The 26,998-nt window shown below is 41.7% G+C and overlaps 1 protein-coding gene across 1 annotated transcript in view; it reads right to left on the bottom strand.

Annotated features, from left to right (window-relative positions):
- Positions 1–21,754, bottom strand: part of LOC122991862 (GRIP and coiled-coil domain-containing protein 2) — a 29,818-nt gene extending 8,064 nt beyond the window's left edge. The window contains exons 1-22 of the mRNA XM_044365293.1: positions 21,541–21,754; positions 20,738–20,800; positions 20,497–20,581; positions 20,138–20,217; positions 19,912–20,016; positions 19,234–19,729; positions 16,183–18,065; positions 15,698–15,761; positions 15,429–15,529; positions 15,096–15,194; positions 13,886–14,005; positions 12,657–12,821; positions 12,315–12,419; positions 11,468–11,630; positions 10,846–10,946; positions 10,501–10,578; positions 10,228–10,365; positions 8,458–8,579; positions 7,833–8,009; positions 7,456–7,664; positions 5,340–5,558; positions 4,830–4,969 (exon numbers count right to left, since the gene is read on the bottom strand). Of these exons, the coding sequence (XP_044221228.1) occupies positions 4,830–4,969; positions 5,340–5,558; positions 7,456–7,664; positions 7,833–8,009; positions 8,458–8,579; positions 10,228–10,365; positions 10,501–10,578; positions 10,846–10,946; positions 11,468–11,630; positions 12,315–12,419; positions 12,657–12,821; positions 13,886–14,005; positions 15,096–15,194; positions 15,429–15,529; positions 15,698–15,761; positions 16,183–18,065; positions 19,234–19,729; positions 19,912–20,016; positions 20,138–20,217; positions 20,497–20,581; positions 20,738–20,800; positions 21,541–21,546 (4,719 nt within the window). The 5' untranslated portion in view covers positions 21,547–21,754. The remainder of the gene's footprint in view (positions 1–4,829; positions 4,970–5,339; positions 5,559–7,455; positions 7,665–7,832; positions 8,010–8,457; positions 8,580–10,227; positions 10,366–10,500; positions 10,579–10,845; positions 10,947–11,467; positions 11,631–12,314; positions 12,420–12,656; positions 12,822–13,885; positions 14,006–15,095; positions 15,195–15,428; positions 15,530–15,697; positions 15,762–16,182; positions 18,066–19,233; positions 19,730–19,911; positions 20,017–20,137; positions 20,218–20,496; positions 20,582–20,737; positions 20,801–21,540) is intronic.
- Between the last annotated feature and the right edge of the window lie 5,244 nt (positions 21,755–26,998).

Here is a 26,998-nt window from a genome sequence, read left to right as displayed (position 1 = left end):
CGAGTCTCTCCAGCCATCTGGCGAGCTGTCCTTCTGGCTCCTTCATTTTTGTCAGCCACCGGAGACTGCTATGGTCAGTGCGCACGATGAAAGGACGCCCCAGGAGGTACTGCCGGAAATGTGACGTGAACTCCACCACAGCCAGAAGTTCCCGCCGTGTGGTACAGTAGTTCTGTTCAGCTTTAGACAGTTTGCGACTCCCATAGGCCAGCACACGCTCCCTGCCCTGCTGGACTTGTGACAGAACGGCACCGATGCCGACATCGCTTGCATCAGTGTCCAGTATCATGCTACCCTGGTCTAATGGGTAACCCAGGACTGGTGCGGTGGTTAGCAGGTGCTTAAGTCTGTCAAACGCCTCCTGGCATTCAGTTGTCCACTGGAAACGGGCGTACTTCTTGGTCAGGGCATGGAGGGGCTCTGCCACAGTAGCAAAGTCTTTTACAAATCGGCGATAGTATGATGCCAGGCCGATGAACTGACGAATCTCCTGGATGGACTTTGGTGTGGGCCACTCCTGCACCTTCTGGACTTTGGAGGGGTCAGTAACAACACCATCTGCCGAGACGATATGACCCAGGTAGGCTACTTGACGACGGAAGAGGCAGCATTTAGCAGGTTTGAGTTTCAGGTTAGCTTGGTGCAGCCTGTGGAAAACCTGGCCAAGTCGCTGCAACATTTCTGGCACATCCCGGCCCAGCACAATGATGTCGTCCAAGTAGACTAGACAGGTCTCCCACTGCATACCGGCTAAGACACGGTCCATCAGCCGTTGGAATGTCGCCGGAGCATTGCACAGTCCGAATGGCATGACATTCCATTCAAAGAGTCCACTCCTGGTGCAGAAGGCTGCCGCTCGGCGAGCTCTGGGGGTCAGTTCAACCTGCCAGTAGCCAGAGGCAAGATCCAGCGTGCTGAACCATCTGGCGGTGGAGAGAGTGTCAAGGGTGTCTTGGATGCGGGGCAGTGGGTAAGCATCTTTAATGGTACAGTCATTTAGGGCCCTGTAGTCTATGCAGAGGCGGTACGTCCCGTCTTTTTTACGTACCATCACTATGGGTGAAGCCCAACTGCTGTGGCTACGACGGGCCAGTCCAGCCTCCAGGCTCTGCTGTATTTGTTGGTCAGCATCCTGTAGTTTCTCCCCCGCCATCCGGCGCGGTGGCTGCTTAACTGGGACACCCGGCCGAGTCACAATGTCGTGCTGCACCAGGGACGTGCGGCCAAGGTCGCTGGGTCCAGTTGAGAACACACTGTCATAGGTGCACAGCAGCTGAGCTAGCTGGAGCTGCTCCTCTTTGTTGAGCTCGGCTGAACTCTGGTTGTAAAGCTCCTGCAGGTGCTGGGGAACGGTGGGATGTTCTGGCTGCTCTGGTTTGGCTGTGGTGGTGTCAGGCTGCAGGGCTTTTGCAGGTTGGAGGAACCCTGCGATGGCCCCCTTTTTGAGGGTTACAGCTGTATTGCCCGGATTAAAGATGCGTAGGGGTACAGCTTTAAAGGGGTGTGACTCCACCAGGACACGGGCAACTAGCACTCTATGTTTCTCAACAAAACCTTTGGTGGGGCTTAGCATCATCTCCCCCTTTACAGGTTCTCTAATGCGGGTCTGGCCTCTTACCACATACTCCCGCCCAGCCTCCAGTACCACAGTCCGGGCCACTCTCACTGCATGTGTCTTTGGTTTGCTTAGGGTGTGGAAGTATGGCACTTCCTCACCGAACAGTATAATGCGGTGGTTTCCAAAGTCCAGGCGTGCTTGGGCTTGGGTGAGAAAAGGGTGGCCCAGGAGGGCCTCGTCACTGGCAATGTCAGCAACCAGGAAATGCACGCTCACCTGCCGGTTATTGATCTGAACAGGGATGTGGGCCTCCCCCATCACAGGAACATCTCCGGGCCCAACACCTAGCAGAGTCTTTACAACTGACGGCTGAAGTGGGGGACGGGCATCTGGGTGAACAGCATTATAATGGTGCAGAGGCAACACACTTTTCCGTGCTCCACTGTCCAGAACAGCACAGACATCCAGTTCATGCACTAGCATATGAATGCTCATTTCTTGATCATGGGTTTTAAGATGAAGCACAGTGGGCTCTGGGCAATCATGGGTGGCTGTTGGGGCTTGAATTCTGGTCATTTTCTTAGGGGAGGGGCAATTTCTTTTCATGTGGCCAATCCCAGAGCATTTATGACAACGAATATCCTCCCACTTAATATCCTTGCTGCTTTTCTGTGGAGTCGATGTGCGGTGGAAGTCCAAGGTTTTTGGCTTATAACTGACAGCTGGGGTGGCCACAACAGTCTCTGCTTCCTCTCCCTCAGTTCCTTCTCTAACCATAGCAGCACGGGACCTCCGTTCTGGTGTATTATATGCCACTGATTGCATGAGGCTGGTGACCCGCGACACCGCCTGCTTGGTGGTTTCGTGGCGGCGCGCAATGTCATAAGCTTGGGCTAGTGTGCGGGGTCGCCGTTCAAATAGTTTCTGTACAATCTCTGCATCCCCTACAGCATTTGTAAAAACTTCAACGCCTATGGCGTCCTGCTCATTATCAGTCTTGTCACTGTAGGCTACTGACACTTGCTCATATATGTCATCCCTCAACACATGAAGAGCTTCACCTGGTTTGCGGACCCGCTGTCTCAGTTCAATGGCCACGGCAGCAGCGTGCTCTGAACAGGGGCCATAAGCAGTCTCCATCTCCTCCACCAGACGGCTGTAGTCCCACTGAGAAGACCGTGGATTTCTGTGGATTACTGCCCCTGCTGCACCCACCAGACAGAACTTAAGCTGAACAGCCATAGTCTTTTTGGACCAGTAATTTGCTTTAGCACAACTCTCAAACCGGTGAATGAACTCTTTCCATGGAGTGGTGCCATCATACTGACCAGGACGTAAGGTGGGGACTCTCTCCTTGTGATCATAGTCATCCTCACTTTCAGATGAAGGCTCATAGTATGTAGGACTGGGCTGGCGTGCACGTGACTTGGGCCGCTCACATTTGGGGAAGGAGTGCTTTAACTGCACAGTTTGATTATTGCCCTGCTCAAATGAATGTCCATAGTTAGTGTCTTTGAGTGAACAGCAGCAAGGGGTGTGCAACTGTGGGTATGTTGGGAGTGAAGAGTAACAGGGGACTGGTGTGCTCTGAGCAAAACTCCCTGGATGGGCTGATGCAAAGGGGTTTGCACTGGGTGTTGCAGTGGCCGCAGCTGATGGCAAAACTGTGCTGTATAGCTGTAATGGCTGGACATGGGCATGGTGATTGAGCACATGGGGGTACGAGTCTTTGCTTTTTGTGTCTGCCCCACAGTCTTGGAAGCAGTAACTTTCCCCGTCGGCATCAACAAAGGGATTAGTGCTCGCTAACTTTAGCCGAGCTGGCACATAAGATGTCTCACTCGTTTGCTGTTTCACTGTAACAGTCTCACTTTCACATAGAAAGGGGTTATAATGTCCATTATTTCCGTTCCTTTTACTCACATAGTCCGTTTTTATTTCCATTTCACTTACTGCAGTCAGTGACATGAACGGATTGGAGTGACTGGTTACGTTTCCAGACTGACTGTGCCTGTTATTGGCCGCGGTGCGCTGGTTAGCTGCCGCCATTTTAGCTTAGCTTCTTAGTCAGGCGGGGAAACACAGGGACTTTTGCGGACTTTTCCGGTTTATTTCACCGTTTTGCTCACCACTGCTGCTGCTTATCCTGTCGTGAGAGGGTCCCTTCGTGGTCGCCAGTGTTAACCTTTCCTGCTTCAGCGTCCAGACCGTGGTCGGGAAGCACAGGGGAGACTTAGTTTACTGCTCCAGGGCCGAAGTCACCGCTAACTTCGGGGTTAACTCCCTCCACTTTATCAACAGGTAGCAAGCAAGAAACGGGAACTCAGCTTCAATCTTGAGGAGTTGCAGCATTTATTCTCTGTCAGAACAGCTCGAACTGTACATACACTGTACTATTACTGTCACAGCTAACTGCTAACTTAACTCTCTCTTACTGCTCCGGTCGCCCCTAACACAGTCACACACGCTCGCTCTCTCGCTCTCGCTCGACCACACGCATGCGTCACGCGCACTTCCTATGCACTGGGCTATTTCTTAAAGAGACTATGCCACTCGTATAACAATGCCTTAAGTTTGCTGGTTCCTAAATAAAAATAGAATATCAATAAGAAAAGAAAAGACACACACGTCTACTGATGTGATTTAACATTGCTTCCAAGTAAATATGTTTTCCTTGTTTGATTGTTTCTCATCACTGAAATAAAATCTATAAGATCAATTACAGACTGGTTTAGGTTCATTTATGTCTAGTATCAAACATGGCACACCCATCTCTGTCTACAGCTGAAGCGATACGTCGATTGACACAAGATTAATCCGCAACTATTTTGACTCATTGATCAAGCAAAAAATTTTAAACATTCTCTGTTTCAAGCCCACCAATTGTGAAGATTTGCTGCTTTTCTGTGTCATGTGATAGATTGAATGTCTTTGGGTTTTGGTCTGTTGGTGAAACACAACAAGAAATTTGAAGATGTCACCTTAAGCTTTAAGAAGTTGTGATCAGCATTCTACACTATTTTATGATATTATAGAGACCAAACTATTTGATCAACAATTGATCAGTGAGGAAAATAATCATTAGTTGCAGCCAAAACACTGTCAGAAAATTATATTTATGATAAACTTCTTTCAGTATTTCATACTTAAAACTATTCTGAATGACCAATGTGTGTACTATAAACTGTGTGTGTACGTGTCTAAAGTTTGGACACCTCCCCATTCCCTTGAATGAGAAAGTCCAAACTGTTGACTTCTACTGTATACTTACAGTGATCTGCTCCATGAGAACGGCGTTGGTGGCCTCGGTTTCATGCAGGAGGGTGTTCATATGCTCCATACTGCGTGTGGCTGTGTTAAGCTTTTGACTTAGCTCTTCTTTGGTGGGCTCCAATGTCCACACAAACGGCTCTGGAGACCAAAACCAAAGACACACACACAACTGTAAGATCAAAGTAGAAGCTGTTTAACTCCAGTTTGAGCCTTCTGTAATCACATCTTATTTTTTATGTGGTATGGATAATCACATTTGAGTCACAGAAGTAAGACACTGTAAAAAGTAAACGCAATTAAAACTCTCAGAAATGCAGCGGGTTGTTTAACAGCCTTCTGTGTTTTGCAGTAATCCTCAAAGATTCTTCATTTTTGCTGCTACAAAATAAATTAAGAAGAGAATAAAATCCTCCTGGTGCAGTTAAGTAGAATATTTTTACCTCTTCCCACCTTTTGAAGTGCACAGTGCTTTTATACACTAAATAAATGTTACTGTATTTAAACACACCTTGTTTGGGGTCTGGGGATGTGAGGAGCTGCTCCAGAGAGGGTAAAGGTGTAAGTGCAGGGGAGGGGCTCTCGTTCTCGGTGGTCTCCATGCCCTCACCCTCCTCCCTGGCCATAGACTGGAGGTCGCCGAGGGCCATTAGTCCCAGCCCTGCCTGGTTCTGATCTGTATTTCTCCGCTGGAGGTCTGACTTACGGCTGGACTGGACCGAGACTGAGCCTGAAAGGTGTTAGAATGATGGAGGAACAAGTTGTTATAATTTTTTTTTAGCAGATGAATAGGTGAATGTTAAAAAAGGAGATACTTAGGCTAACAAACAATAGAAAATTACATTCAGTTAATAGTGGGTCACACAAAACTACGATTAATGTTAAAACTGAATAAAATAATGGTTGATTTTACAATTCTATCGCACCAAACAAGATTTATTTGAAACACTTAAATCATTTTTTATCCATTATGTTGGTTAGAGTGCTTGTTATCTTTGGTTTATAGCTGCCAGTCCTCAAACGGCCTGAAGTTTCCCAGTTTAAAATGACAATATCTCCACCAGTAGAGATTATATTTGTATTGCTTTTATGTCTATTTTGTGAAAGAATACCTCTACGTTCTTAATCCCTTACCACACTAAATTAATAATGAAGTTGTGAGTCAATGTCCTACTTCATTATGACATGAGGGGGCACCAGACACACTCTGGTCTTTACCAGTTTAGCTGGCATGAGCAGTGACAAGCTGAGGTGTTTGAGAGAGTAGGTGGACAAAAGGGAGGATTGTGATTAATGAACTCGACTCTCAGACGCCAAACCACGCCCCTCACCTCTCTCCACCTCCGGTCTGGCCCTTCTTCCCATGCAGCTGAGCGAGAAGAGCAAGACGGTGACATCCTGCTACGTGAATTAGTCGATTTTTTTGTGCACGCGTGAATGCATTAGAGTGCAGCCAGCTTTGGTAGTCTGATCAGGGTTCAGGAGTTATGGTTTCATGATGGTCTGGGACTAGAAGAAAGCCTCGTTGGGACAGTAAACTTGAGAGCTCACTGTGCCCACGGTGACGTCTTTAAATGTCTTGTTTGGCCAATCAACAGACAAAAATCCCAAAAAATTCAGTTCACTGTCATGTATGACACAGAACAGCTTGAAATCCTCACATTTGAGAAGCTGCAACCAGCAAATGTTTGACTTTTTTGCTTAAAAAAATGAGTAAAACAATTATTTGAATTTCTAAATAGTTGCAGATTCATTTCCCACTAATTGATTAATCCATCAATCGCTCTACAGCAGAGGAATCTTCAGCCTCCACCGACTTGTAGTTATTTTGGTATTAATAGTTTGCATTTATATACTGTATAATTGCTTAGATTAAAGATAAATAGGACACATGACAGGAACAACAAGATGAATTTAACTGTTTGATTAAAAAAATATGAGGCCAGTAAATATCGTCCATAGGCCAGTAGTTTCATGAGCCACCTGCACAATAGCGCCAGTAAAATACATTGATGTTCAACCAATCTGCATTTTAACTGCCAATGAATTCAAATACAGAGGTAAAAGGGGCTCAAATATGACTTTCAGTAAATGCTAATATCGGCATTGCTTGTACGGTATCGGGCTAATCCTGGCGTGCATGTGTGAGTCACTAATGATGAGTCTCTCCAGATGCCACAGTGAGCCGTTTGCCACACTGAGAGGCGGGAATAGAGCTGAGGAGCCTTGCCAACACCTGGTCATAAGTGACAGAGGAGAAAGAAACACACACACACACACACACACACACTGTGTATTTGCTGTTTGACTCCAGAGGGCAGCTGTGTGGGAGGTGATGAATGCGCTGCTCGGCAGATAAACACACCAACAACCGCCCTTCCTCTGTTCTCTCTTACATCATCCTCTCATGGAAGAGTTAACAAAACTTCAACATCCAAAAATACTTGATGATCTGATGGATGTATTTGTATGATACCGTTCACTTCCTGTTTTCCTGTTTTGATTGTTCTGTTTAGTAACACATGTGTCACCTCATCTTTTTCAAACGCTACTTGATGTATAGAATCAGTCACTCACTGGCTGATAAATTACAATGCATCAAGTTTGTAATTCGCCGCAACGCTTACTGTTCTGGCTCTGCAGGTTGAAGAGTTGCTCCTCGACGCGGGTCAGCTGGCCCTGCAGGGTCTCCACGGTGGCCCGGTGCTCGTCCTGCAGTTTCCTCAGCTGCTCCCTGTAGGTCTGTCGCTGGGCCTCGATCTGGGAGGACAGGTCAGCCTGAGCCTGAGACAGGTCCGTCCGCAGAGTCACGTTCTCCGACTGCACTGATAACAGCCTGGTGGTGGAGAAAGAGTGAGAGGAATTTTGAAGGAAGGGTTTAGAGACTGCTTTATTCGGGATGGCAGGTAACAGGAACATGAATAGGAGAGGGAGAAATATTCGCAAAGTCAAATCAGATGTTCCCCAAAATGTGAATCAAAAACCTTAAGCCGAGTCAGCTTACCTCTCACGGAGCTCGGCCTCCTTGCTAACATTTTCCTGGAGGATTTTGTTGTGTCTTTCCAGCAGAGTGTCGTGTTCGTTCTGGAGCTGCTGCAGCTCTGCCGTGCTGCTCTGGAGGTTCTGCTGACTCTCCACCAGCCTGGACCTCAGCTGATCGAGCTGAGAGGACAACTGCTCCCTGCCACACACACACACACACACAACACATTCATATCACTCTTATAATGTTGATGGTTTAATACTTCCACAAACTAGAGATTTGTACTCACTCTAATATGAAGTTGCTGCCTTTGTGTCTGTGATTTAATTACCTCAAAATTATAATTATTTCTCACAGGATATTTGCTGTATTTTGCCCAACATCTGCATATATCACTGAAAGACTGAGCTTTTGATATCAGACATTGCAAAAGGTTTTTGCTTCTTGTGTTTTGGTTAAGTACTTAAAGATATTCAGGTGTCAATCACTTAGTTTTAATCATTTTACAATGTCTGTACACCGCTAGCCTTGTTTGTCTGCTCATTTTGATGTTAATCTGCCCCCTAGTGGCCCAAAAAATATTACTGCAGCTTTAAGGGTGTCAGAGGAGTAGGACTAGCAGCCCTACTTCTTCATGTGTCCTTACCTCTCTAGTTTGCTGGAGTCTCCGTCACTCTGGGTGGTGGTTTTGCTCTTCTGCTGTTTGAGCACATTATGGACTCGCACCTTATAACTCTCAAACTCTTCGGCTGTTGCTGTAAGTTCAGCCTGGAAACGACACAGGGAAAATGAGGATGTATATCAGGTGTATGAGCCTCCTACAGCTTAATAACAATCATGATTTTTACATGAATCATTTCAAAGGCTTGTCTCACAATTTGACATAACAACAAACAATTTTACCAGTACTACATGTGCTGTGACAGTGCACTGGCCCTATCTTAAAACTTCATCATCAGAAGCATTGGTAAGATGTTTGTCTTTCTAAACCCTTTTTCCAGTTTTTCCCAATGAGGATGTTTCGAATGGTGTGTCATATAACCCTCACCCACTGAATTATATTGCCCTTCTTCGATTTTCTAAAAGTGCTCTCCTTCAGCTCAACTACTTCTCTCTGGACAAACAACACCATTACTTTTAACGTGAAAACTCAGTCTCACTAATGCTCATGTTTCAGTTTGTTTGCACAAATGCATCTATTATTAAAGCTGCCTGTGTTCGATCTCTAACAAGGTTGAAGACCCAGTTATAATTTTTCATCTTTCCATCCATCTTTTCCACTTAGTGATTATCTTCATGCGATGCCAATGACAGTTGGTTTGTGCAGGGCTGCACATTCACATAGTGGTCAAAAATCCATTTAAATATCTCAGATAGTAGTTTTGAGCTGCTTGTAACGAGGGGATGAAGAAAGGACAGGAAGGAGATGAGAGAAAGATGAAAAACTGCAAAGGCAGGATAATGTAGCCTAGAGGTTGGTAAACTTAAGCTCGTGATGACAAAAAGGATGTTGTGAAAACATGGCCTTCAGAAATAGTAATGTTAGAAGAAATGAACACCAGCTGACTTGACTATTATTACCAATCTTGGATGTTAGTGAGAAAGCTAAACAAAGTTTGGAAAATTATGCAAGTTCATTATATTTACAGTGTGCTTTTCATTATCTTAGATTAAAAACATACAGATTATACAGCTCCTAGACTCAAACAATAGGTGCAGTTTGCTCATTAAGTGGAATCCTTCCCACTTATAGTTACAGATAGTGTTTTATGGGTTGCAGTACGTGAAATATTAGATCTTTTTTTTTTCCAACCTCGATGCCCTGTAGCCAAAAATTCCAGTCACGTTACACTAGTGCTGAAACAATTAGTTGATTAATGCATTAGCTGTTTGGCAGAGAGTTCATTGTCAAACACAATTTTGATAACGGACTATTCAAGTCATTTGCCAAGTGAATATTGACTGGTTCCTTGGCTTCTTAAATGTGAGGACGTTCTGCTTTGTCTTGTATTATATATATCACTGTAAATTAAATACCTTTGGATGTCGGATGTTGGTTAAAGTCACCTTGAGCAATTTGAAGACAAGCACTTTTCACTATTTATTTTAAAAACTGTATACATTAATCGATTAGTTAAAAAATAACAGAGATTTAAAATGACAATAGTCATTAGTTGCAGACCTACATCACATTGCTCTCTCTAAGTGCTGAGCATGAGCTGCAGTATCTCAGAAACTACTACCGATGTGTCCTTGAGCAATTCACTTTACCTTTTTCCCATTCTGGTGGAGCCATTCAGGGGTCAGTGTGAGTGTGTATGTACTCGTATGTACAGTATATGGAGGACGGTCAATTAAACACAAGCAAAAAGCAAAAAAAATGAAAGGTTGAATGTGTGTGTGTGTGTGTGTGTACCTTAGCATCGTCCCTCTCCTGCTGCAGGCTGTTAATGCGCTGCTGCAGAGAGCTGCTGCTTCTTTGTTGCTGTTCCAACGCGGACTTCAGCTGCTCCTGCAGACGATGGCGCTCGGCTGTCAGCTCACACACCTCAATCTGAACACACAAAGACACACACACACACGCTTTTAAGATGTGACTTATGAAGGCAAAATGTTGATTTCTGAAACGATATAATTTTTAAAAGGAAGAGCAGAGAGGAGTTTCGCTGGGAATCACTGGGTGTCTTACCTTGGAGCTTTCTAGCTGCTGTTGATTAGCCTCCAGCTCTCCTCTCAAAGAGGCCTGCAGCACCATGAGGGAGCTCTCCTGTACGCATGCACGCACACAAACCGAGTGAAAATTTAAATTAATACACCCCTGTTAACAAACACCGCAACACACACAAATGATTAACTACTCCCAACATCTTCAAGGCCTACCAGAGAATCATGCCCACACATGGTTGCATAACACTATTTACATTCATCAGGCAGCAACGTTACAGGCAGTAATAGGAAATCCTGTGGGACACACTTAAAAATACAGACACACACACACACACACCCCCGCTTGTACAGAGACAGAGAAACAGACCTGTTTTTTGGCATCGGCCAAGTCCTTCTTGGTCTTTACCAGCAGCTGTTTCATCTTGGAGGTCTTCTCCTCCCCCTGGTCCAGCTGGGACTTCAAAGCCTCTGGAGACACACACACACAAACACACACACACACAAATAAGAATGGCTTAGTTGAAAGACATACTGTAAGCTTTTTATTATTTTTTTTTGTATTTTACACAGCTTGACAGCATAGAACAACATGGAAACATCAGAAAAAGACAGGATAATTATATGCAACAGTTTTCTCCAACTGAAGACAAACAATTTGGGCTCACTAAAAGTGGACCTCCAGCATGGATGACTTTTCAATATGTGGGACCTAAATCATATCGTCCTATTACTAAAACTGATATATGAGCCCATCAGGGTCAACCGGCTCTGACATGATTGTTCTCATGCAGTTGGTTTGAACACATATCCAATTGGTCAATAGCGAACAGGTCGTTTACATTCTGTGGAATCATGCTGTGAAGATTAAAGACTGAGTAAAGCTGGTAATATTTTTATTTTCATGTAATTCCCAAATCATTATTAAGTACAACAGAGAAGAAATTGTATCAATCTGTGCGTTACAGACAAAATGTGACCGTCAACCGTACCGATTTCCTGTTTCAGCGTTTCCTCCCTCTGGGTCAGTGTGTTTATCTGAGCTTTTAACTCCTCAGCACACTCGTCTCTCTCTGACAGTTTGGTGTTGAGTTCTTTCACCAGACGTTGGTAGTCGGCCATCTCCATGTCTAGCAGAGAGTTCTGCTGCGCCTCCTAGAGGTACAGTCAACATATGAGATCATTACAGGGACGAGAGCTAAAACATCGTTCTTGATTGTGTGACTGACTGACTAGTCAAAACCTTGTAAGACTGAAGGAGATTGTATGTAGGAGTTTACATGAGAACTTCTGAACATGACCGTAAAAGTGATAATTCTTTGAAATATAAATGAATTATTAATAATAATTGCAGACAATGAAATCTTACACTGTGTGGTAGAAAATAATGATCAAGGCCATATTATTACATATATTTGACCATTATTATTTTTCATTCAAGATTAATATATGAATATATTATTATATATAAAAATAACTGTGTTAGATAATTATTAAAAAAACAATACCTGGTATCTGCATTATTTTTTTACTCCAAAATATAATTTTTAATTTCACTAAGGGCCTCAAATTCCAGTAACTGTCAGGCTGCACTAACAATGTGAACATATGACAAAGTCAGGCCTCCTGGCAGCTTCCATGTACGTTGCTGCACTGTTTGGGTCTCTGCTAATGGAAAACCAACAGCGGTTTCTGTGCTGTGGGCTAGAACTGCTCTCTTTCTCTCTGAGAGGTGCTGCTGTAGCTGCGGGCCGGCCATCACAGTCCAGTCGCTTGACTGGACAAGCCCTCAGAGACACTAGTGTCTGAAAAGCTGTTCGTGTGAGTGAATGTGTGTACCTTGCGTAGCTGCTCCAGCTCCTGGGCAGTCTGCTGAGACTGCTGCTGCTGCTTGCGGAGCTGGGCTGTCAGCTCTTCTACCTCTGTCGTGGCAGATGACAACTCCTGGAGAAGCGCACGCACACACACGCACGCGCACGCACGCACACACAAAAAGTAGACATGAAGATACTTGAAGTATTTTTAAAATACTTTGAATCAGATTTGTCTGTTAAAAGGTAAAATTTAACCTTCTGTTCTATTATTAAATTAGCTAAAATACAAACTAGGGAGCAGAGGCTGGCGTGATCTCTGATTAGTACATAACAATGAAACAGAGGGTCCATCTCTCTATATTTCTACCTTCATCTTCTGTTCTTTCATAGCTCTCTCAGCCAGCAGGTCTCTGTCCAGACTTGCCGACCGTCTTTGAAACTCCTGGTTCTGGGTTTCCAGCTGCCTGACTGTGCTCCGCGTGGTCTCTAAACCGGCCAGCAGGTCCTCCTTCTCACTGGTCAGCAACTCTGTCTGTAAAAGCATAAATACTCCAGATTACAGACGCAGCCAGATGATAAACTTAGAAGATGGCAACTTCTCAGAAATGAGGTGTTAACCAATACAGAGCATGTGAACTAATGATAACTGGTGATATGAACAAAAGTTAAAATCCACAGAGAAGTTCAGTTTTGACTTTAGTATTTTTAAGTAATGATCTCTGTGAGTCTTTTCTCTGAAAATGTACTAGGAGGTTTGGCCAACAAATAAAATGAGCTAAAATGCTTTTTGTATTTGGCCTGTTGTGGTGATTTTATGTATAACATGTTTCTGTATAGTTCTTTTAAAATCCCACTGGACATAAAAAAGGCGGATATCACATTGAGAAAAGGCTGTTTTACAAAGCTCTTATAACACCACTATGTTACACACTAAAGATTTCAGCTTGAAAACGTACATGAAGTACACCAAACCTGCACGAACACACGTGACACATTCGAAAGTCAGTCATGCAAATCTGACAGCGGCAGGCTCTGTGGGATTTCTCTACACTGAACCAGCAACGGCGGCCACCTCCCGTCATCTGTCAGCCAAACACCGAAACTATGATCGGTAAACAGAGATGTCCAGACGTACTGAGAGATCCATGACTAGCTTCCAGTCTGCCTGCTTCCCCCCCCCTTGAGACCTCTGAGCGCACACAAGAATAAACCTGCGCCTCAGAAAATGGTGTTGCACTCGCACACAGCAGATGGAAGCTATACTCCGCTCCATTTACCTGCCTGTTGTTCTCTCATTGGAAAGAGACAGTTATGAGCTTAGGGAGGGGAGTGTATATAAAAACAATTTCTCCCCAGCTCACCCAGTCACATCTTATGGGCTATTTGTGGGTGCCGGGCTGTCAAGCATAGCTGGATAAAATGACTCGCTGTAAATCAGATGGAAACTGAGTTATGTGAGATGTATTGCTGGACAAAGTGGCACTTCTTAGATTTACTGGAGGGTGTGAGTGGTGTGTGTGTGTGTGTGTGTGTGTTTATTCGTGGTAATGTGTGTGTGTGTGTGTGTGTGAGCGATTGAGTGTGTATTTGTGTTACCTGTGTGACAGCACTGCTGAGTCGTTTGGTCAGCTCAGCAATCTGTCTCTCTGCCGCCTCCACCTTCTCTCTCTCCTTATCCAGTTGCTCTGTCTGCGTGTCGTAATCTATCTGCAGGTTCTACACACACACACACACACACACACACACACATATATTCATTCATTCATTACTAAAAGCCGGCTGAACAGCTCAGTGAAGGTAAACACTATGCATCTCAGATATTTACATCTGAGTAAATGACAAAACTCTCATTAGACACAACAGAGTGGTTTCGTTTCTAATGGAGTCACAGTCATAAAGCACAGTGCAGTCTGGGGGCTGCTTATCGAAACCACTGAGAGTCAGTTTTTTTTTCAAGGTGAGCCTGCTTCTGCTTGCCAATTAGCAACATATTAGGGATGTATACAATTAATCAAATGTTTAACAATCTGAAGCTGTCCATCAGGGTCCAGCTGTCTAAGCAACACTTATTATACTGGATCTTTAATGGTGCTCTACTGTGAAATCTACTTTAAAGACGATCAGTTTGTTTTTCAGTTCATCATTTGGTACATTCATCAAAATAACTACTTACAGTAAATTATGCATCCCTCCCGACTTCAATTACAGGGCTCAGTGTTTGGTGAGCTGATATAAAGCCTCTGCTGTATCGCCATAGTAATTACCAAATTATTTAATTCTTAATTAACAGAATTAATAGTAATAAATTCATTTATTTCAGTCAGTTTTGACAAATTTTCACTTTTTTTCTAGGTGCTTTTACCGAGAACCTTGCACTTTATTTTAACCTCACCTGCAGTATTAATCGTCATTTCATTTACTTTTCTTTTTATTTGTTTTAAAGTCTTGCTTTGATTCTATTTTTTTTTTAATCCTCTCTCTTATGTTTTTAATGTTCCTATTTCTTGAATCTGTCTGTTTATTGTTTTTTTCTTTCATGTTTTGTGAATAACATTGTACTGGATCTTTTGGTACGAAATAAGATAACATCACAAAGTGTAAATGTTATCCAACACCTTTCATTTTTTTGTTTAAACTGGTCAATTTGACGAAATCATACAATTTATATCGTATCGAGAAACATATGGATGTACAACAGAATGTGCGTTAAAGAAGATGCTGTCAGTGTGTTTGATATGACCGTTGGTTGAGGATTATATCATCGCAGAGCCTCAGACTCTTCTTCTTCTTTTCCAGACAGTCCTACCTTGTAGCCTTCAGCACCATGGATGATATCTTTCATTGAGCTGTTCACTTTCTCTCTCTCCGCTTTCAGCGATGCTACTTCCTCCTTGAGGGTTGCAACCTAGAAAAAAGAAAAATGGAGAAAATGTATAATCTGTGTATAATATATTTACCTTCTTTCATGAAGGGCTTTCTCATATTATACACTTTATTAAGAGTAAAGCCAGAGAGTTTTGGATTTGTTTTTGATTTTTTTTTTGTTCTTTGAAAAAGAAATGTAAATCCAAATGAGATTAGCTTGGTTAATGAAGGATTAAAACAACATATAGTTTAGAAATGTCACGCCTCACTTTACCTCTTTCTTACTGTTGTCCAGCTCCTTCTTCGCTTTGACAGCAACTGCCTTGATTTTGTTCATCTTCTCGTCCTTTTCTTTGATTTCTTTCTCCAGGAGAGCTGTGGGGCAAGAGTTAAAAAGGTCTATATTTATTATCTATAATTTATCGCAGCAGGCGAACTAATTTGGTTTTTTGAAGGACTGTTCGTTTCAGTGAAATAATTTGCTGGTTGAAATATTAGTTTATTTTACTCATTAAAATTGACAAGTGATTGTTATCTCCATACTTGTTTTCTTTGTGATTTCCATGGCTGCATGTTCGTCAGAGGAAGCAGACTGGGCAGCAGAGTCCTGATAGAGAGACAGAGGGAGAGAAAAAAAGAGAATTAATTATTATTTTCCATTCTCGTTAGGGTGGATAAGCCTAACCCTCCTCAAGATGACAGACATAAAATTATTTCTAGAGCTGCAAGAAAAAAAAAATATTTTTTTAAAAAATATTTCTCTTTCATTGATCTACTGATTGTTTTGTCAGTTGTATTGGACAGGAGTTTGTTCTATGAAATGTGAAAAATAATGTCTCTCAGAAGTTGCCAGAGCCCAGCGGGATGTCTTGAAATGACTTGCTTTTTTCTGACAGTCATGAAGAAAAAAATCATATACAGAAAAGATATGTAGCAGTGATCATGATCAATACAACCATATCTCTTAAATACTCTAGTGGACTAACACTATTCTTAGAGGAACCTGACAAATCAAGAAACGCACTGACCTGGAGAGCAGCCATCTCGCTCCTCAACTGAGAGATGAGCTCGTCCTTCTCTGTCAGCTGCTCTTTAAGCTCTTGCCTCTCTTTTTCCGTATTCTCCATTTCCCCTTTCTCCTCCTCTTCTTTCTCTTGAGACATGAGAGAAATTTGGGCCTGTAAATTCTGGTTCTCACCACTAATCTTCTCATTGACCGACTTCATATCCTGCAGGTCTTTCTGCAGCCCTTCAGTATCCCTCACAACCTCCTCCAGGTTGTTTCTCAACATGTTCCTCTCCTGTTCCAAGTCCCTGATACGAGCCTGGAACTCATTTTGCACCTCCTCCAATCTTACTTCCCCTTGAGCTTCTTCAAGGCTACTCTTCAACAAGTTCCTCTCCTTTTCCAGCTCATCTATGCGAATTCGGAGCTCCTCCACCTCTTCCTTTGTGTTTTTTAGTTCTTCAGACTGATTTTCCTCCAGAGTGCTAATGGTGTTGCGGGCCTCCTCCGCCTCCTCCGTCAGTGAATTCAACTTCGTCTCTAGGTGATGCTTTTCAGACGTCTCTTGCTCCAGCTGAGCCTGCAGGGTCGCCAGCTTGGAGCCCAAAAGCTCCCTCTTCTCCTGGGCTTGGGAAAGCCCTGAGAGTGTCTCTTCCAATTTTTGATGGAGTTCAGCCTTTTCTGCAGAGATGTCTTTGACAGTTAGCTCTAAAGTGGAAACTGTCATCTGCATTCTTCCTATTTCCTCTTTGAGGCTTGCCTCTATTTCAAACTCCTTGTCTTTCTCCTCTCTCAGCAAATGTGCCTCCTTCTCTTCCAGCAGCCTCTCGGTTTCTTTTGCTCTCTCGCTGTTAAGCTTCTGCATTTCGTCTTCTCGAAGTTGAAGCAGGGATTTTATTTTGTCGCGCTCTTCAGTCAGCATGTTAACCATCTCACTCAGGTCTTGAGTCATGGTTTCCTTCATCTGTAGCTGGGAGAGGATCTCCTCGTTCTGCCTGGTTAGTCCTTCCACAGATTGTCTCAGCTCAGAGGCTAAAACTGTTTGTTCCTCTACACAGGCCTGGAGTTTCTGGTCCTCACCTTGGGAATCTTCAAGCTTCGTCTTCAGGTCTTGCACATCCTCCATCAGAGTGTTTTTCTCCTCTGTAACCTCTTTGACCCTCGCCAACAGTCCATCCCTCTCCTGGCTAAGTTGTTCGATCTTGTCTTGGAGGTCGTGTAAAGTATTAGCCCCCTGCTCCTTCATGGCTTTGTACTGAAGAACAAAATCTTTTGTCTTCTGACCCAGCTCTGTCTCCACACATTGTAGTATGTCCCTCATGGACTGGCAATCAGCCAGGGCAGAGTCTCTCTCCCCGGTCAAGGCCTCACACTGGGCCCTCAGCTCCTGGTTCAGCTTCTGTAACTCCTCCGGATTCAAGGAGTTTTGGTCTTGGACAGGACTGACTGTTGACTCTTTGGATTCACATGGGAGAGCATCCACTCCATATTTGTGTGCTTCACCCTCTTGCTGGACCTCTCTTTGGATCTCTTGTTGGTCAGGGTCAGTGTTCATTTGATGTAGGGTTATCGCTACATCAGAGGCGGTACTTTCCCGGTTCATCTGCAACTCATTGATTTTAAACTCCATCTCCTCTCTCTCCATCTGGAACTCCTCCTTGGCCCTCTCCAGCTCTGCCTCAAGCTCGCTCTTCACATTACTGAGCAGGGTGAGTTCGTCTTGTAACATTGTGTTCTGGGCTTGAAGATCTTCCATGGCTGCTTTCAGTTTTCCAGCCTCTGTCTCTTCTCCGTCACCGTGGCTGGAGTCACCCTGACTGCATGCAGACAGCTCCAGCATTCTGGCGATCCCTGAACCACGGACTGGTTCCTCGTCTTCCTCTTGCACATCCTGCAGGTAACTGTCTGTAAAAATAAAGGTAATGTAAGTTGGAAAAGTCATTCTGATCTTAATCAAATCAATTAACTAATATAATAATTTATAACATGGACAGAAGTATGAACATACAATGTAGATGTCTAACAGCCTAAATTACTGCTGCCACTAAGACAGATGCTCCTTAACAAGGTTTTAACTACATTTCACTAAAGGGAATTATCCTTAAAGGAACAGTTCAACATTTTGAGAAATACACTTATTTGCTTTCTGGTGTCAGCTTAGCTTTGTGCTATAGCTTAGCACAAAGACTGGAAACAAGGGGAAACAGCTTCTCTTTCCAATGGTAACAAAATCTACCTACCAACACAGCTCACTAATTAATACGTTATATCTCATAGTCTGGTACAAAAAACAGACTATTTTTTGGCTGGGACCAGTACCGTCATGGAGTCCCATTAAGCATACATGAAACCCCACACTACCCCACAGAAAATGGTGATTTGTGATTCTTACGCTTTAGTTTTTATACAAATTAAAACGAGATATAATGTCTTAATTATTGAGCTTTAGATGTGCTGGTATGCAGATTTTATTACAATTGGAGAGAGCCAATGGCTTACTAGAATAATAATAATAATCTCTACAAAAACAATAGGCTCCTCACACTTTTAGTGCCAGGGACCCTGGCACTTTCGTGCTCGGACTCTAATTAGTGAGCTTTAGATGTGGGAGGCAGATTTTGTTACATTTGGACAGAGTGAGACAAGTTGTTTCCTCCTGTTTTATGCTATGCAAAGCTAACAGGCCGCTAGCAGTAGCCTCATATTTACTGTATAGACATGAGTGATACCCATTGTCTCATCTAACTCTCAGCTATAAAGCATATTTTCCTAAAAATATTGAAATATTGTCAACCAAATATAGATGGTTTTAGTGCCTCTTTGGTATAAAAAATAAATTAGAATATTTTCCATAAACAGTCTGAAGACTGTAAATATATAATTTATAAGTTAGATTATAGATACATAGACAGATTATTGGTTTTCTTGGGTTGGCCCTGCTCTCTGCTGCGATGAGTACATTGTATCATTGCTGTAATAAGTGAAACTGCCTACTCAAAACAGGGAGTAGCTTTCACTCTAATAGATGTAGTTCATGTTCTGACTGCTTTATTTAAATGAAGCACTGTTGTACCTTTAAGAGCGAGCTGCTCCGTCAGCTCCTCATGCAGCAACAGGAGACGCTCCCTCTCGACCTCACAGTCCTCCTCCAGAGCCCTCATTTCCTCCTCGTGCTGCAGGCTCCTCTGAGCCAGCTCCTCCTTAAGGTTCTCCACCTCCTGCTGAGCTTCAGTCAACTCCCTCTGGTGGCTCTCCTCCAGCTCAGCAATCCCCTGGGATTTTGTTTGTTCAAGTTCAGCTCGAAGAGTTTCAAGCTGAGCTTCCAAACAACGTCGGACCTCTTCTTCGCTCTCTTTGGCACTGGCATGTTCTGCTAGGCGCTCCCTTTCTCTTTCACTCTCCCTCTCCCTGTCAGTCTCCTCTCGCTCTTTCAGTAATTTCTGGAAATAAATCACTTCTTCTTGATGTTTATTGTTGGATTCCTCAATGCTGCTCTCTAGGGTCTTGATCTTCCTTTGGTGGTCTTCCATCACACGTTCAAGCTCTCCTTGCAGCACTGCCAAATCATCCTGTGCAAAATAAGAGTTACGTATATGTTGTGACAATGGTTTAATTATTAACACACTGTACATGCTTCAATGAATAGACCTGACAATCAGCAGAAATATACAAAAATGTAATAGAATGATCAGAGAAACCATTTACCAGCCAGTAAAACTGTGTTAAACATCATATTTGTGTTTTATTTCACCTTGGCTTGCTGCTTAGTCTTCTCTAAATCTTTACGAGACAATGCAAGGCTTTGTTGAGTTTCTGCCTTTTCCAGTAATAACGCATCCATCCTCTCAGTCAGCTCCTGTTACACATACACCCAAAATAAATAATTCATATGAGGCAGTATGAAAATTAAATATGTTAACAAAGGAATATTTATAACACATATAAAAACATGAGATGTTGCCATAAAACATACAAACCTGTATCAGCGTGGAGTCATCTGAGCTGCTGTTACTGTTTTTGGGCTGCTGTTTAATGGATTCGACTTCTTTCTCTAAATCTGAAAAGGGATGAATACTACACTGTAGGTCATAATAAAACATAAACATGAGCAATTAGTCAAAAAACAGATGCACGGAGTGCTGTGTGGGGGTAGAAAGGTATCCCTCTGGTGCTCTTCAGTTTAAGGATCCTACTAGTACTTGTCCTGATGAAGGTCTTGTGTAGGCATGTTTTTAACTATGACTAAGCAGCCATGAAGTATTAAAGGCTTTTTAAATTTATTACCCTCTTGAGTGCATCAGATCTTTTCTATAACTCAAAATGAGCATTTAGTTACCTGCACATCTGCTCTTCATCTTTTGCAAAGCTGCCATTTGCTTCTTGGAAAACTTGATAAGGTCATCTTTGGACAGTGTGTCCAGCTGAGAATTCAATGCAAAGATACAAGAAGACCATGAATCTATACCAATACATATCTTACAGTGAATCATGTTCATGCAAATTTAGACATACACGACTGATTTTTATTGTGTTTTTAGACAATGATGTTTTAAAAACAGGTTAAAGTTGTACAGTACCTTTGACTTAGGTGTGCCAGCTGGTGATGGAGCCACCGACTCTGCTCTTGTACCACCAGGGTCCTGTTGCAATGAAAGGAAAAAGAAGAAATGAAATGGATGCAGGTTGCGGTTAATCTAGAGGGATGTCAACTCTGTCAGGTGTGCTGTATTTCTTGGGTTTTGCTGACTGCTCGTCTTGATAAGTACCAGATAACACCAGTCTCAGCCACCAGAGAACCTCCTTTTATAAATTATAAGTTTAATGTTAATGTTACTCTGTTTGTCTGAAGAAGTATATTGCTGAGAATACATTCAGTAAAATCTTTTCTGTATCAGTGGGATCCACTTTTTCATTCGGCATATATAGATCAAATTAAGAACTTTAATTAAAATTTCTGCTTTTAAAAGAAGTCCAGACTTTTCCAACTCAAATCCACTCAAGAGCCTGAAAAATACGGAAAGGCGACTTCTTTGAATGTTTGGCAACGTGGTAAATAAATGCCTGTTGTGCTAGAATAACATCACGGATGTTATAATGTTCCAGGTAGGTGTAAGTTATCTATATTCATCACATTAACACATCAAAGAGTGCTCTTCAAATACACGAGTAACAGCTAAATAGCATGAGCAACCTGCTGCAAAGTCACATACTTTCTCTATTTAAATAGGTAAAGATTACTGTCATTAAACAACTAGATAGATGACAGAACGACAGATGATTACATATATTTATAGTATATTAGGAAACTTAGGTTATTTATGTTACATTACTGAGTTTTAAGAGACTGGCTAAAGCTAACTCCTCGATACTGGACATTTACCTCCATTTTAGTCAGTTAGCTGTTTTAGCTTCCTCTCAGTCGCCTGACAAGCACAGAGACACAACAGGTAAGTCGACCAGACAGAGTCAAGGCGATATCCGAGTTAAAGTCCGATTCCTTGAGGATTTAAAAGGAAAACAACCCCTCTGTTTTGGTTTTGAGTTAACAGGCTAAAGCAACGACTTGCTTCCGCAGTCGTCAGCCGAGTGACGTCAATATAATTTACGTCACGCAGTCAACAGGAACGCGGATTGAATCCAAAACTCATCATCATGATATTAAACATATATATAGTGTCATCATACTATATACCATTATTAAAACTGAGTGTAAAAATGTCGTTACATAAATTACATTACATTTTATATAAATATAACATTGAATTCATAGTAAACTTATTGATTCTATATGGTAAATTTCACATAAATGCAAAATAACAAAAGTTTCCCCTAATTTCACTGGATGTTTATGTGAATTGAAAGAATATATTAAGACTCTCACACTTATAAACACTAAAAAAAAGTAATAAAACTGTCAAACAGTACAGTGAACTCTTTAAAGGAGAATAACATGTTTTTTTTAATCATAATTTTATATTAATGAAGTTTATTCATCTGAACTCTGTTTCTTTTTAAATTATTGTATTATTATTATTTATTTAAATTAATATTCTTGTTCTTTATATACCATTATGTTGAGCACATATTTGCACTGTTTGTATATTTGAATGTTTTATAAATGAAGTTTGAAAAAAAAAAAAAAAAGGACCGGAAAAGGATTGAATCTTGTTTTGGCCTTATTGACACTGGCATTTGCAGATTGCATGCTTGTGAACTCTGCAGTAAATAACGTAGTCTATGACAAATCAAAGTCAGAAAACACGAGAAGATTCAACAAGACATCATAAGGACACCCTCTGCCTTATCATATTGGTTCACATTTGTTGGAGATATTTGATAGGAAAGAGTTATGTTTTTGTTGTTGTTGTTGTTGTTTTTGACCAACAAAGTCAAAGAGATATCTTTTAATATGCTTCACAGGTTTTGTTCAACTAATCATAATTTGCAGAAACTCAAGAAAGACATTGATGTTGTACTTTTAGTGGGGAGCTCAGAGAAATGCTGGTAGATTTATTTTACTCTTGCACACATACAAAACAACTGCGGAGTAAATTGTCATGATTGGATTCACTGAATATGACAGGAATCTCTGCTCGCAGTTATTTAATTAATTTGCTTACTATTTTGGCAAATTTTTATATTCACAAATCAAACTGTTCAGAGCTGACTGTCCAGGTCAAACAGTACATTTCTTCAATATTGAACAATAAAGCTGTTAAAGCGTATAACCACTGTAAGCCCTACAAGATATTCATTTAACTATTTATTTTTAATTACAACCTTTGTTCCCCTTGTCATGTTTGTTATTGTAGACTCAAGTTGTATACACATGGTGCTGTAAACTTCTTGTATACTTGTTTCAATAAAGCTGTTAAAAACATGAGAAGAGTGTGCTGTGAGGTTGAAGTATTCAAATGAAAAAAATGATCATACTTTCTTACAACCTTATTAAGATAAAGAAATCTGTATTATTATAGCGTGATGGAAAACGTGTAAATCTCAGACAAAGAAATTGAATAATTTTCTCCAGAATATCATATTCACAGCACAAAATATGTTGTACAGCATGTTGTTGGGACACTGTGGGTAGAATTAGTGGGATATCCTTCTCCTTAATCACAATGTTTTTTCATTATGATTAAATTTAGTGCTTTCTCTCCTCCGTACCGTGTGAACATTCACTTCAGGTCACACAGGTTATGTACTTTCATAATGGCTCTGAATGCAATGAAATGAGACTCTAAATTCTATTAGCAAGAGCATAATGTATGGCTCCGACTAATATGCCCCGAGGTTAATAACATTTTTGCCTCCAGGTAACACTGTGGGTGGCCAGATATGAAATGCAACTATGCAGTCGTGGTTTGCTGTTGCTTGTTAGTCTTGCACTCACCAGGACCTCAAGAAGCCCAAAAGAGGCCCAATGAAAAATTATTAACAGTATTTTTCATTTGCACATTTCCTGAAAGTGACATATGTTAGTTAAAAAAGCAGAATAGCTACAAATATGAATAGTAATGGCTTTTACTTTTACACAAAGTATGGCTGAGGCTGATTGCAATGTCACTAGTTTTGCAGGTATTAAAGTATTGGACAACTTAAAATTTTGACCTAATGATGGCGCTAGATTGAAAGTTAATCACCAAGGTGATTACAATTCATTCTGAGGGGAACGTACACCAAATTTCATGGCGATAGTTGTCAAGACATTTCACTCAAAACCACAAATGTGAACCTCAAGGTGGCGCTGGAGGAAAAGTCAGCAGATTACAGTCATTACAGTCATTAGGATTCATCATCTTGGAACCATGAATATCTGTTGCATCAATCCATCTAGACTTTAAGATATTTGATCTGCTGGTGATGGTATAGAAAAGGTCAGGGGATACCAAAGTCAGTAGGATTCATCCTCTGAGGACCATGAATGTCTGCACAACAGTTCATAGCAATCCATTAAATAATTGTTGAGATATTTAAGTCTGGACCAAAGTGGTGGACCAACCAACAGCTTGGCAGATTGACATTTCCATCCATAGGGGCGTGTTGCTAGCATGGCTGAAAACCCCAGATACACACAGACCTTGATAACCAAGATGTAAGGCACACAGGCTTCTGGTATCACATACTGTATCTGAGAACCAAAAGCTAACTCTCCTGTTATTTTACTGTGTATGCAAAAACATAGAGGACAGAAAATCAGCCCAAAGCTGTCTGATGCTACCATGCTGTTGGTTTTGGGACAGCTATATAGGGAGGTGGGGGTATCTGCCCTGATGCTGACATCAGGCCTGTCACAAACTCAGTGGATGGCCTGGCTGCGCGTCTGTATTCCCATCACATAAGGTCCAGTTTTATCTGTTGAATATGGAGAGCGACTGTTTTGACACGAGTGATAGAAGCACTGACGGAAGGCAGCTTAGCGAGATGCCTCTCATCCTGACAAGGCTGGGATGCTCTGGGCAGAGGGGCAGAAGCTCTGCCGACTCCCTGTCTCATGTGGAAGAGACCCAGCTCTGCCTTCCACCCCGCCTGGGTCAAACACACCCATCCATCACAGCCCCTCCCTTGTTTTCTCCCAGGGTATCTAGCAGTATTTTGCTGCCATTTTTCTCCCCCCACTCGTAGCCGTCAGTCAGGGACGGCTTTGCTGTAATATAACTGACACTGGCTGGTGTTCAGGGAGTAATGAATAGCCTAGCTGGGTCTATCAGGAGGAGCAAGAGACACTCTTTTGCTCCTCTCTTTTTCTTTTGTTTTCTCTCTTCATTTCCATCTTTTTCTTCCCTTGTTAAAATGGAGAGCAAGACAAATTCACCCCTTTACTACTTCTGTTTTTCACCTCATCTTTTTAATTTTGATTAGGAAATGCCGAGATTGGAATATCTGACAGGCTCCCTCTACACCTGACATGCAAATATATTTTGTTGTCTCGACCGTGCCTGCATAAACATTGCAAACCTTCCTTGTGGTAAATAAAAATGACAGCGTATGATCATCAAACTGTGAATATAGAATCAAATATTTATTAAAACATTAATTTGTCTTCTACCCCTGTAAAAGATCATATTTTCAGTAAGATTGCATTTCTTTGCTTTTCATGAATTTAGCTATAAAGATTAATGTCAGTCTATGAAAATACATAAACTGGGTCTGCAGAGTCACCCTGTGCTGCACCACTCAGTGTTATAAATGTCTTTTTTTCATAGCTGAGAATCTGTAGCTGTGAACCTGGGCCAAAACTGTAGCTGTGTTATTTTGTCAAACTGATATTTTCTTGTGAAAAATAGTCTTGTATGAATGGCCTAAAAAGTTGAATGCTCATTTCTCTCCCTGTTTCATGGGCTTTTTGTGCTGAAGTGGTATACAGGATGTGGAAAACACGACAACTCAACAGTAAAGTAATTGCCAGCTTCAGCAGTTCAGTGGTACATTTCCAGCAGCTAGGACAAAGTCCCAAAAATCTTAAAAGCTTAAAACACAACAACTTTATAAGCTTGACTGCATCATCAATTTTATTTATCCATGTAAACTTAAATTAATCCGGATGTCTCATTGAGATTGCGATCTCTTTTTCAAGAGAAACCTGAGAACAATCATAATCAGACAATCACACACTAGCATACAGAAACAACGTCTGTCAAAAGTCAGACAACAAAGAATTAATAAAAACAGGTACAAGAATCTTAAAAATATCAGACAACAAAGCTTTAAAATCTCCAAGACGAATGAAAGAATTTAGCTTTCAGGAGAGTTTGCAGTAAATAAAAGAAGGTGCATAGTACCTGAAATCGGTTCTGCCAAGATTAGTGTGTACATACAGGATATCTGCTGGATCATGTACCGTAGTTACAAGATTTAAATGAGGTAAGCGAAATCATGCAGTTTTGAAGCTTTAACAGTAGAACTTTATTGATGAATATCAGGAAATGTTTCTTTTTTCTTGTCAGTAAGGAAGTCCATCAAACCTTGTGATACAGAAAGCAATGATGTCATTTGCACTTTGATAAACAGGGCTCAACAATAGGTTTACAGTTTAAAAATTTTTAATTTTACTTTCTTTTAATTCTAGGAGGTCTGATTTATTTTTTAAATTTTTGAGTCAAATGTTGAATATGAATCTTGAATGACTGTCCGCTGTCAAGTATTTGGATGAGTGTCAGTAAGAGTGATGGGTACAACTTAAAGTTTTAATGGCAGGATAGTAAGAGACATTAGTGGACGTGAATACCATGTACTGGGTCTTATCTGCATTTAAAACCAGCCTAAGATTAAGAAGTGATAATTGGAAATCATCATAGGCAGAGTAAAGACGAGTCAGAGGCTGATTGAGGTGGAGCTTGGAGTATATAAACCTGTGTTTATATAAAAAGTTTACTGTACATTTACTACCAAAATACACTGCCGACATCCATTACTTTTCAATTTTATTAAGTTAAGCCAGTGATATGTGAGATAAACTTTGAGTTGAAGAGTTTGGCTGTAAGTTTCAGCAATCACTTGAAAACATTCTCAAGCTACTGTGCTGCTGTGATAATTTTGTAATTGCAGCATTGTCTGACGAAATCATTTAAGTACAAGTAAGAGAATATCCTTCATCTTGTTTTCATTGTTTTGCAAAAGCTCAGTTTTCCATTTTTTAAGATTCATACACTGTGAAGATGTTTCGGTACAAAAAAAGCTCAGTTTTGGGGGGAGGATAATGATATTTTAGTCTGGACGGAGGGTTGAAACAGAGAGAAAAAGATGTTTTTACAAATTCAACCAGCTTTATGTGGACGTACCCTTTCCTCCTCCTTTTACTCCTCCACTCCACTGCACTCAACCTCCTACCCAATCAG

Source organism: Thunnus albacares, chromosome 11 (assembly GCF_914725855.1).
Source record: "Thunnus albacares chromosome 11, fThuAlb1.1, whole genome shotgun sequence".
Taxonomy (NCBI): Eukaryota; Metazoa; Chordata; class Actinopteri; order Scombriformes; family Scombridae; genus Thunnus; species Thunnus albacares.
The sequence above is the reverse complement of the archived record's forward strand: the minus strand, read 5'-3'. Positions and strand labels throughout refer to the sequence as shown.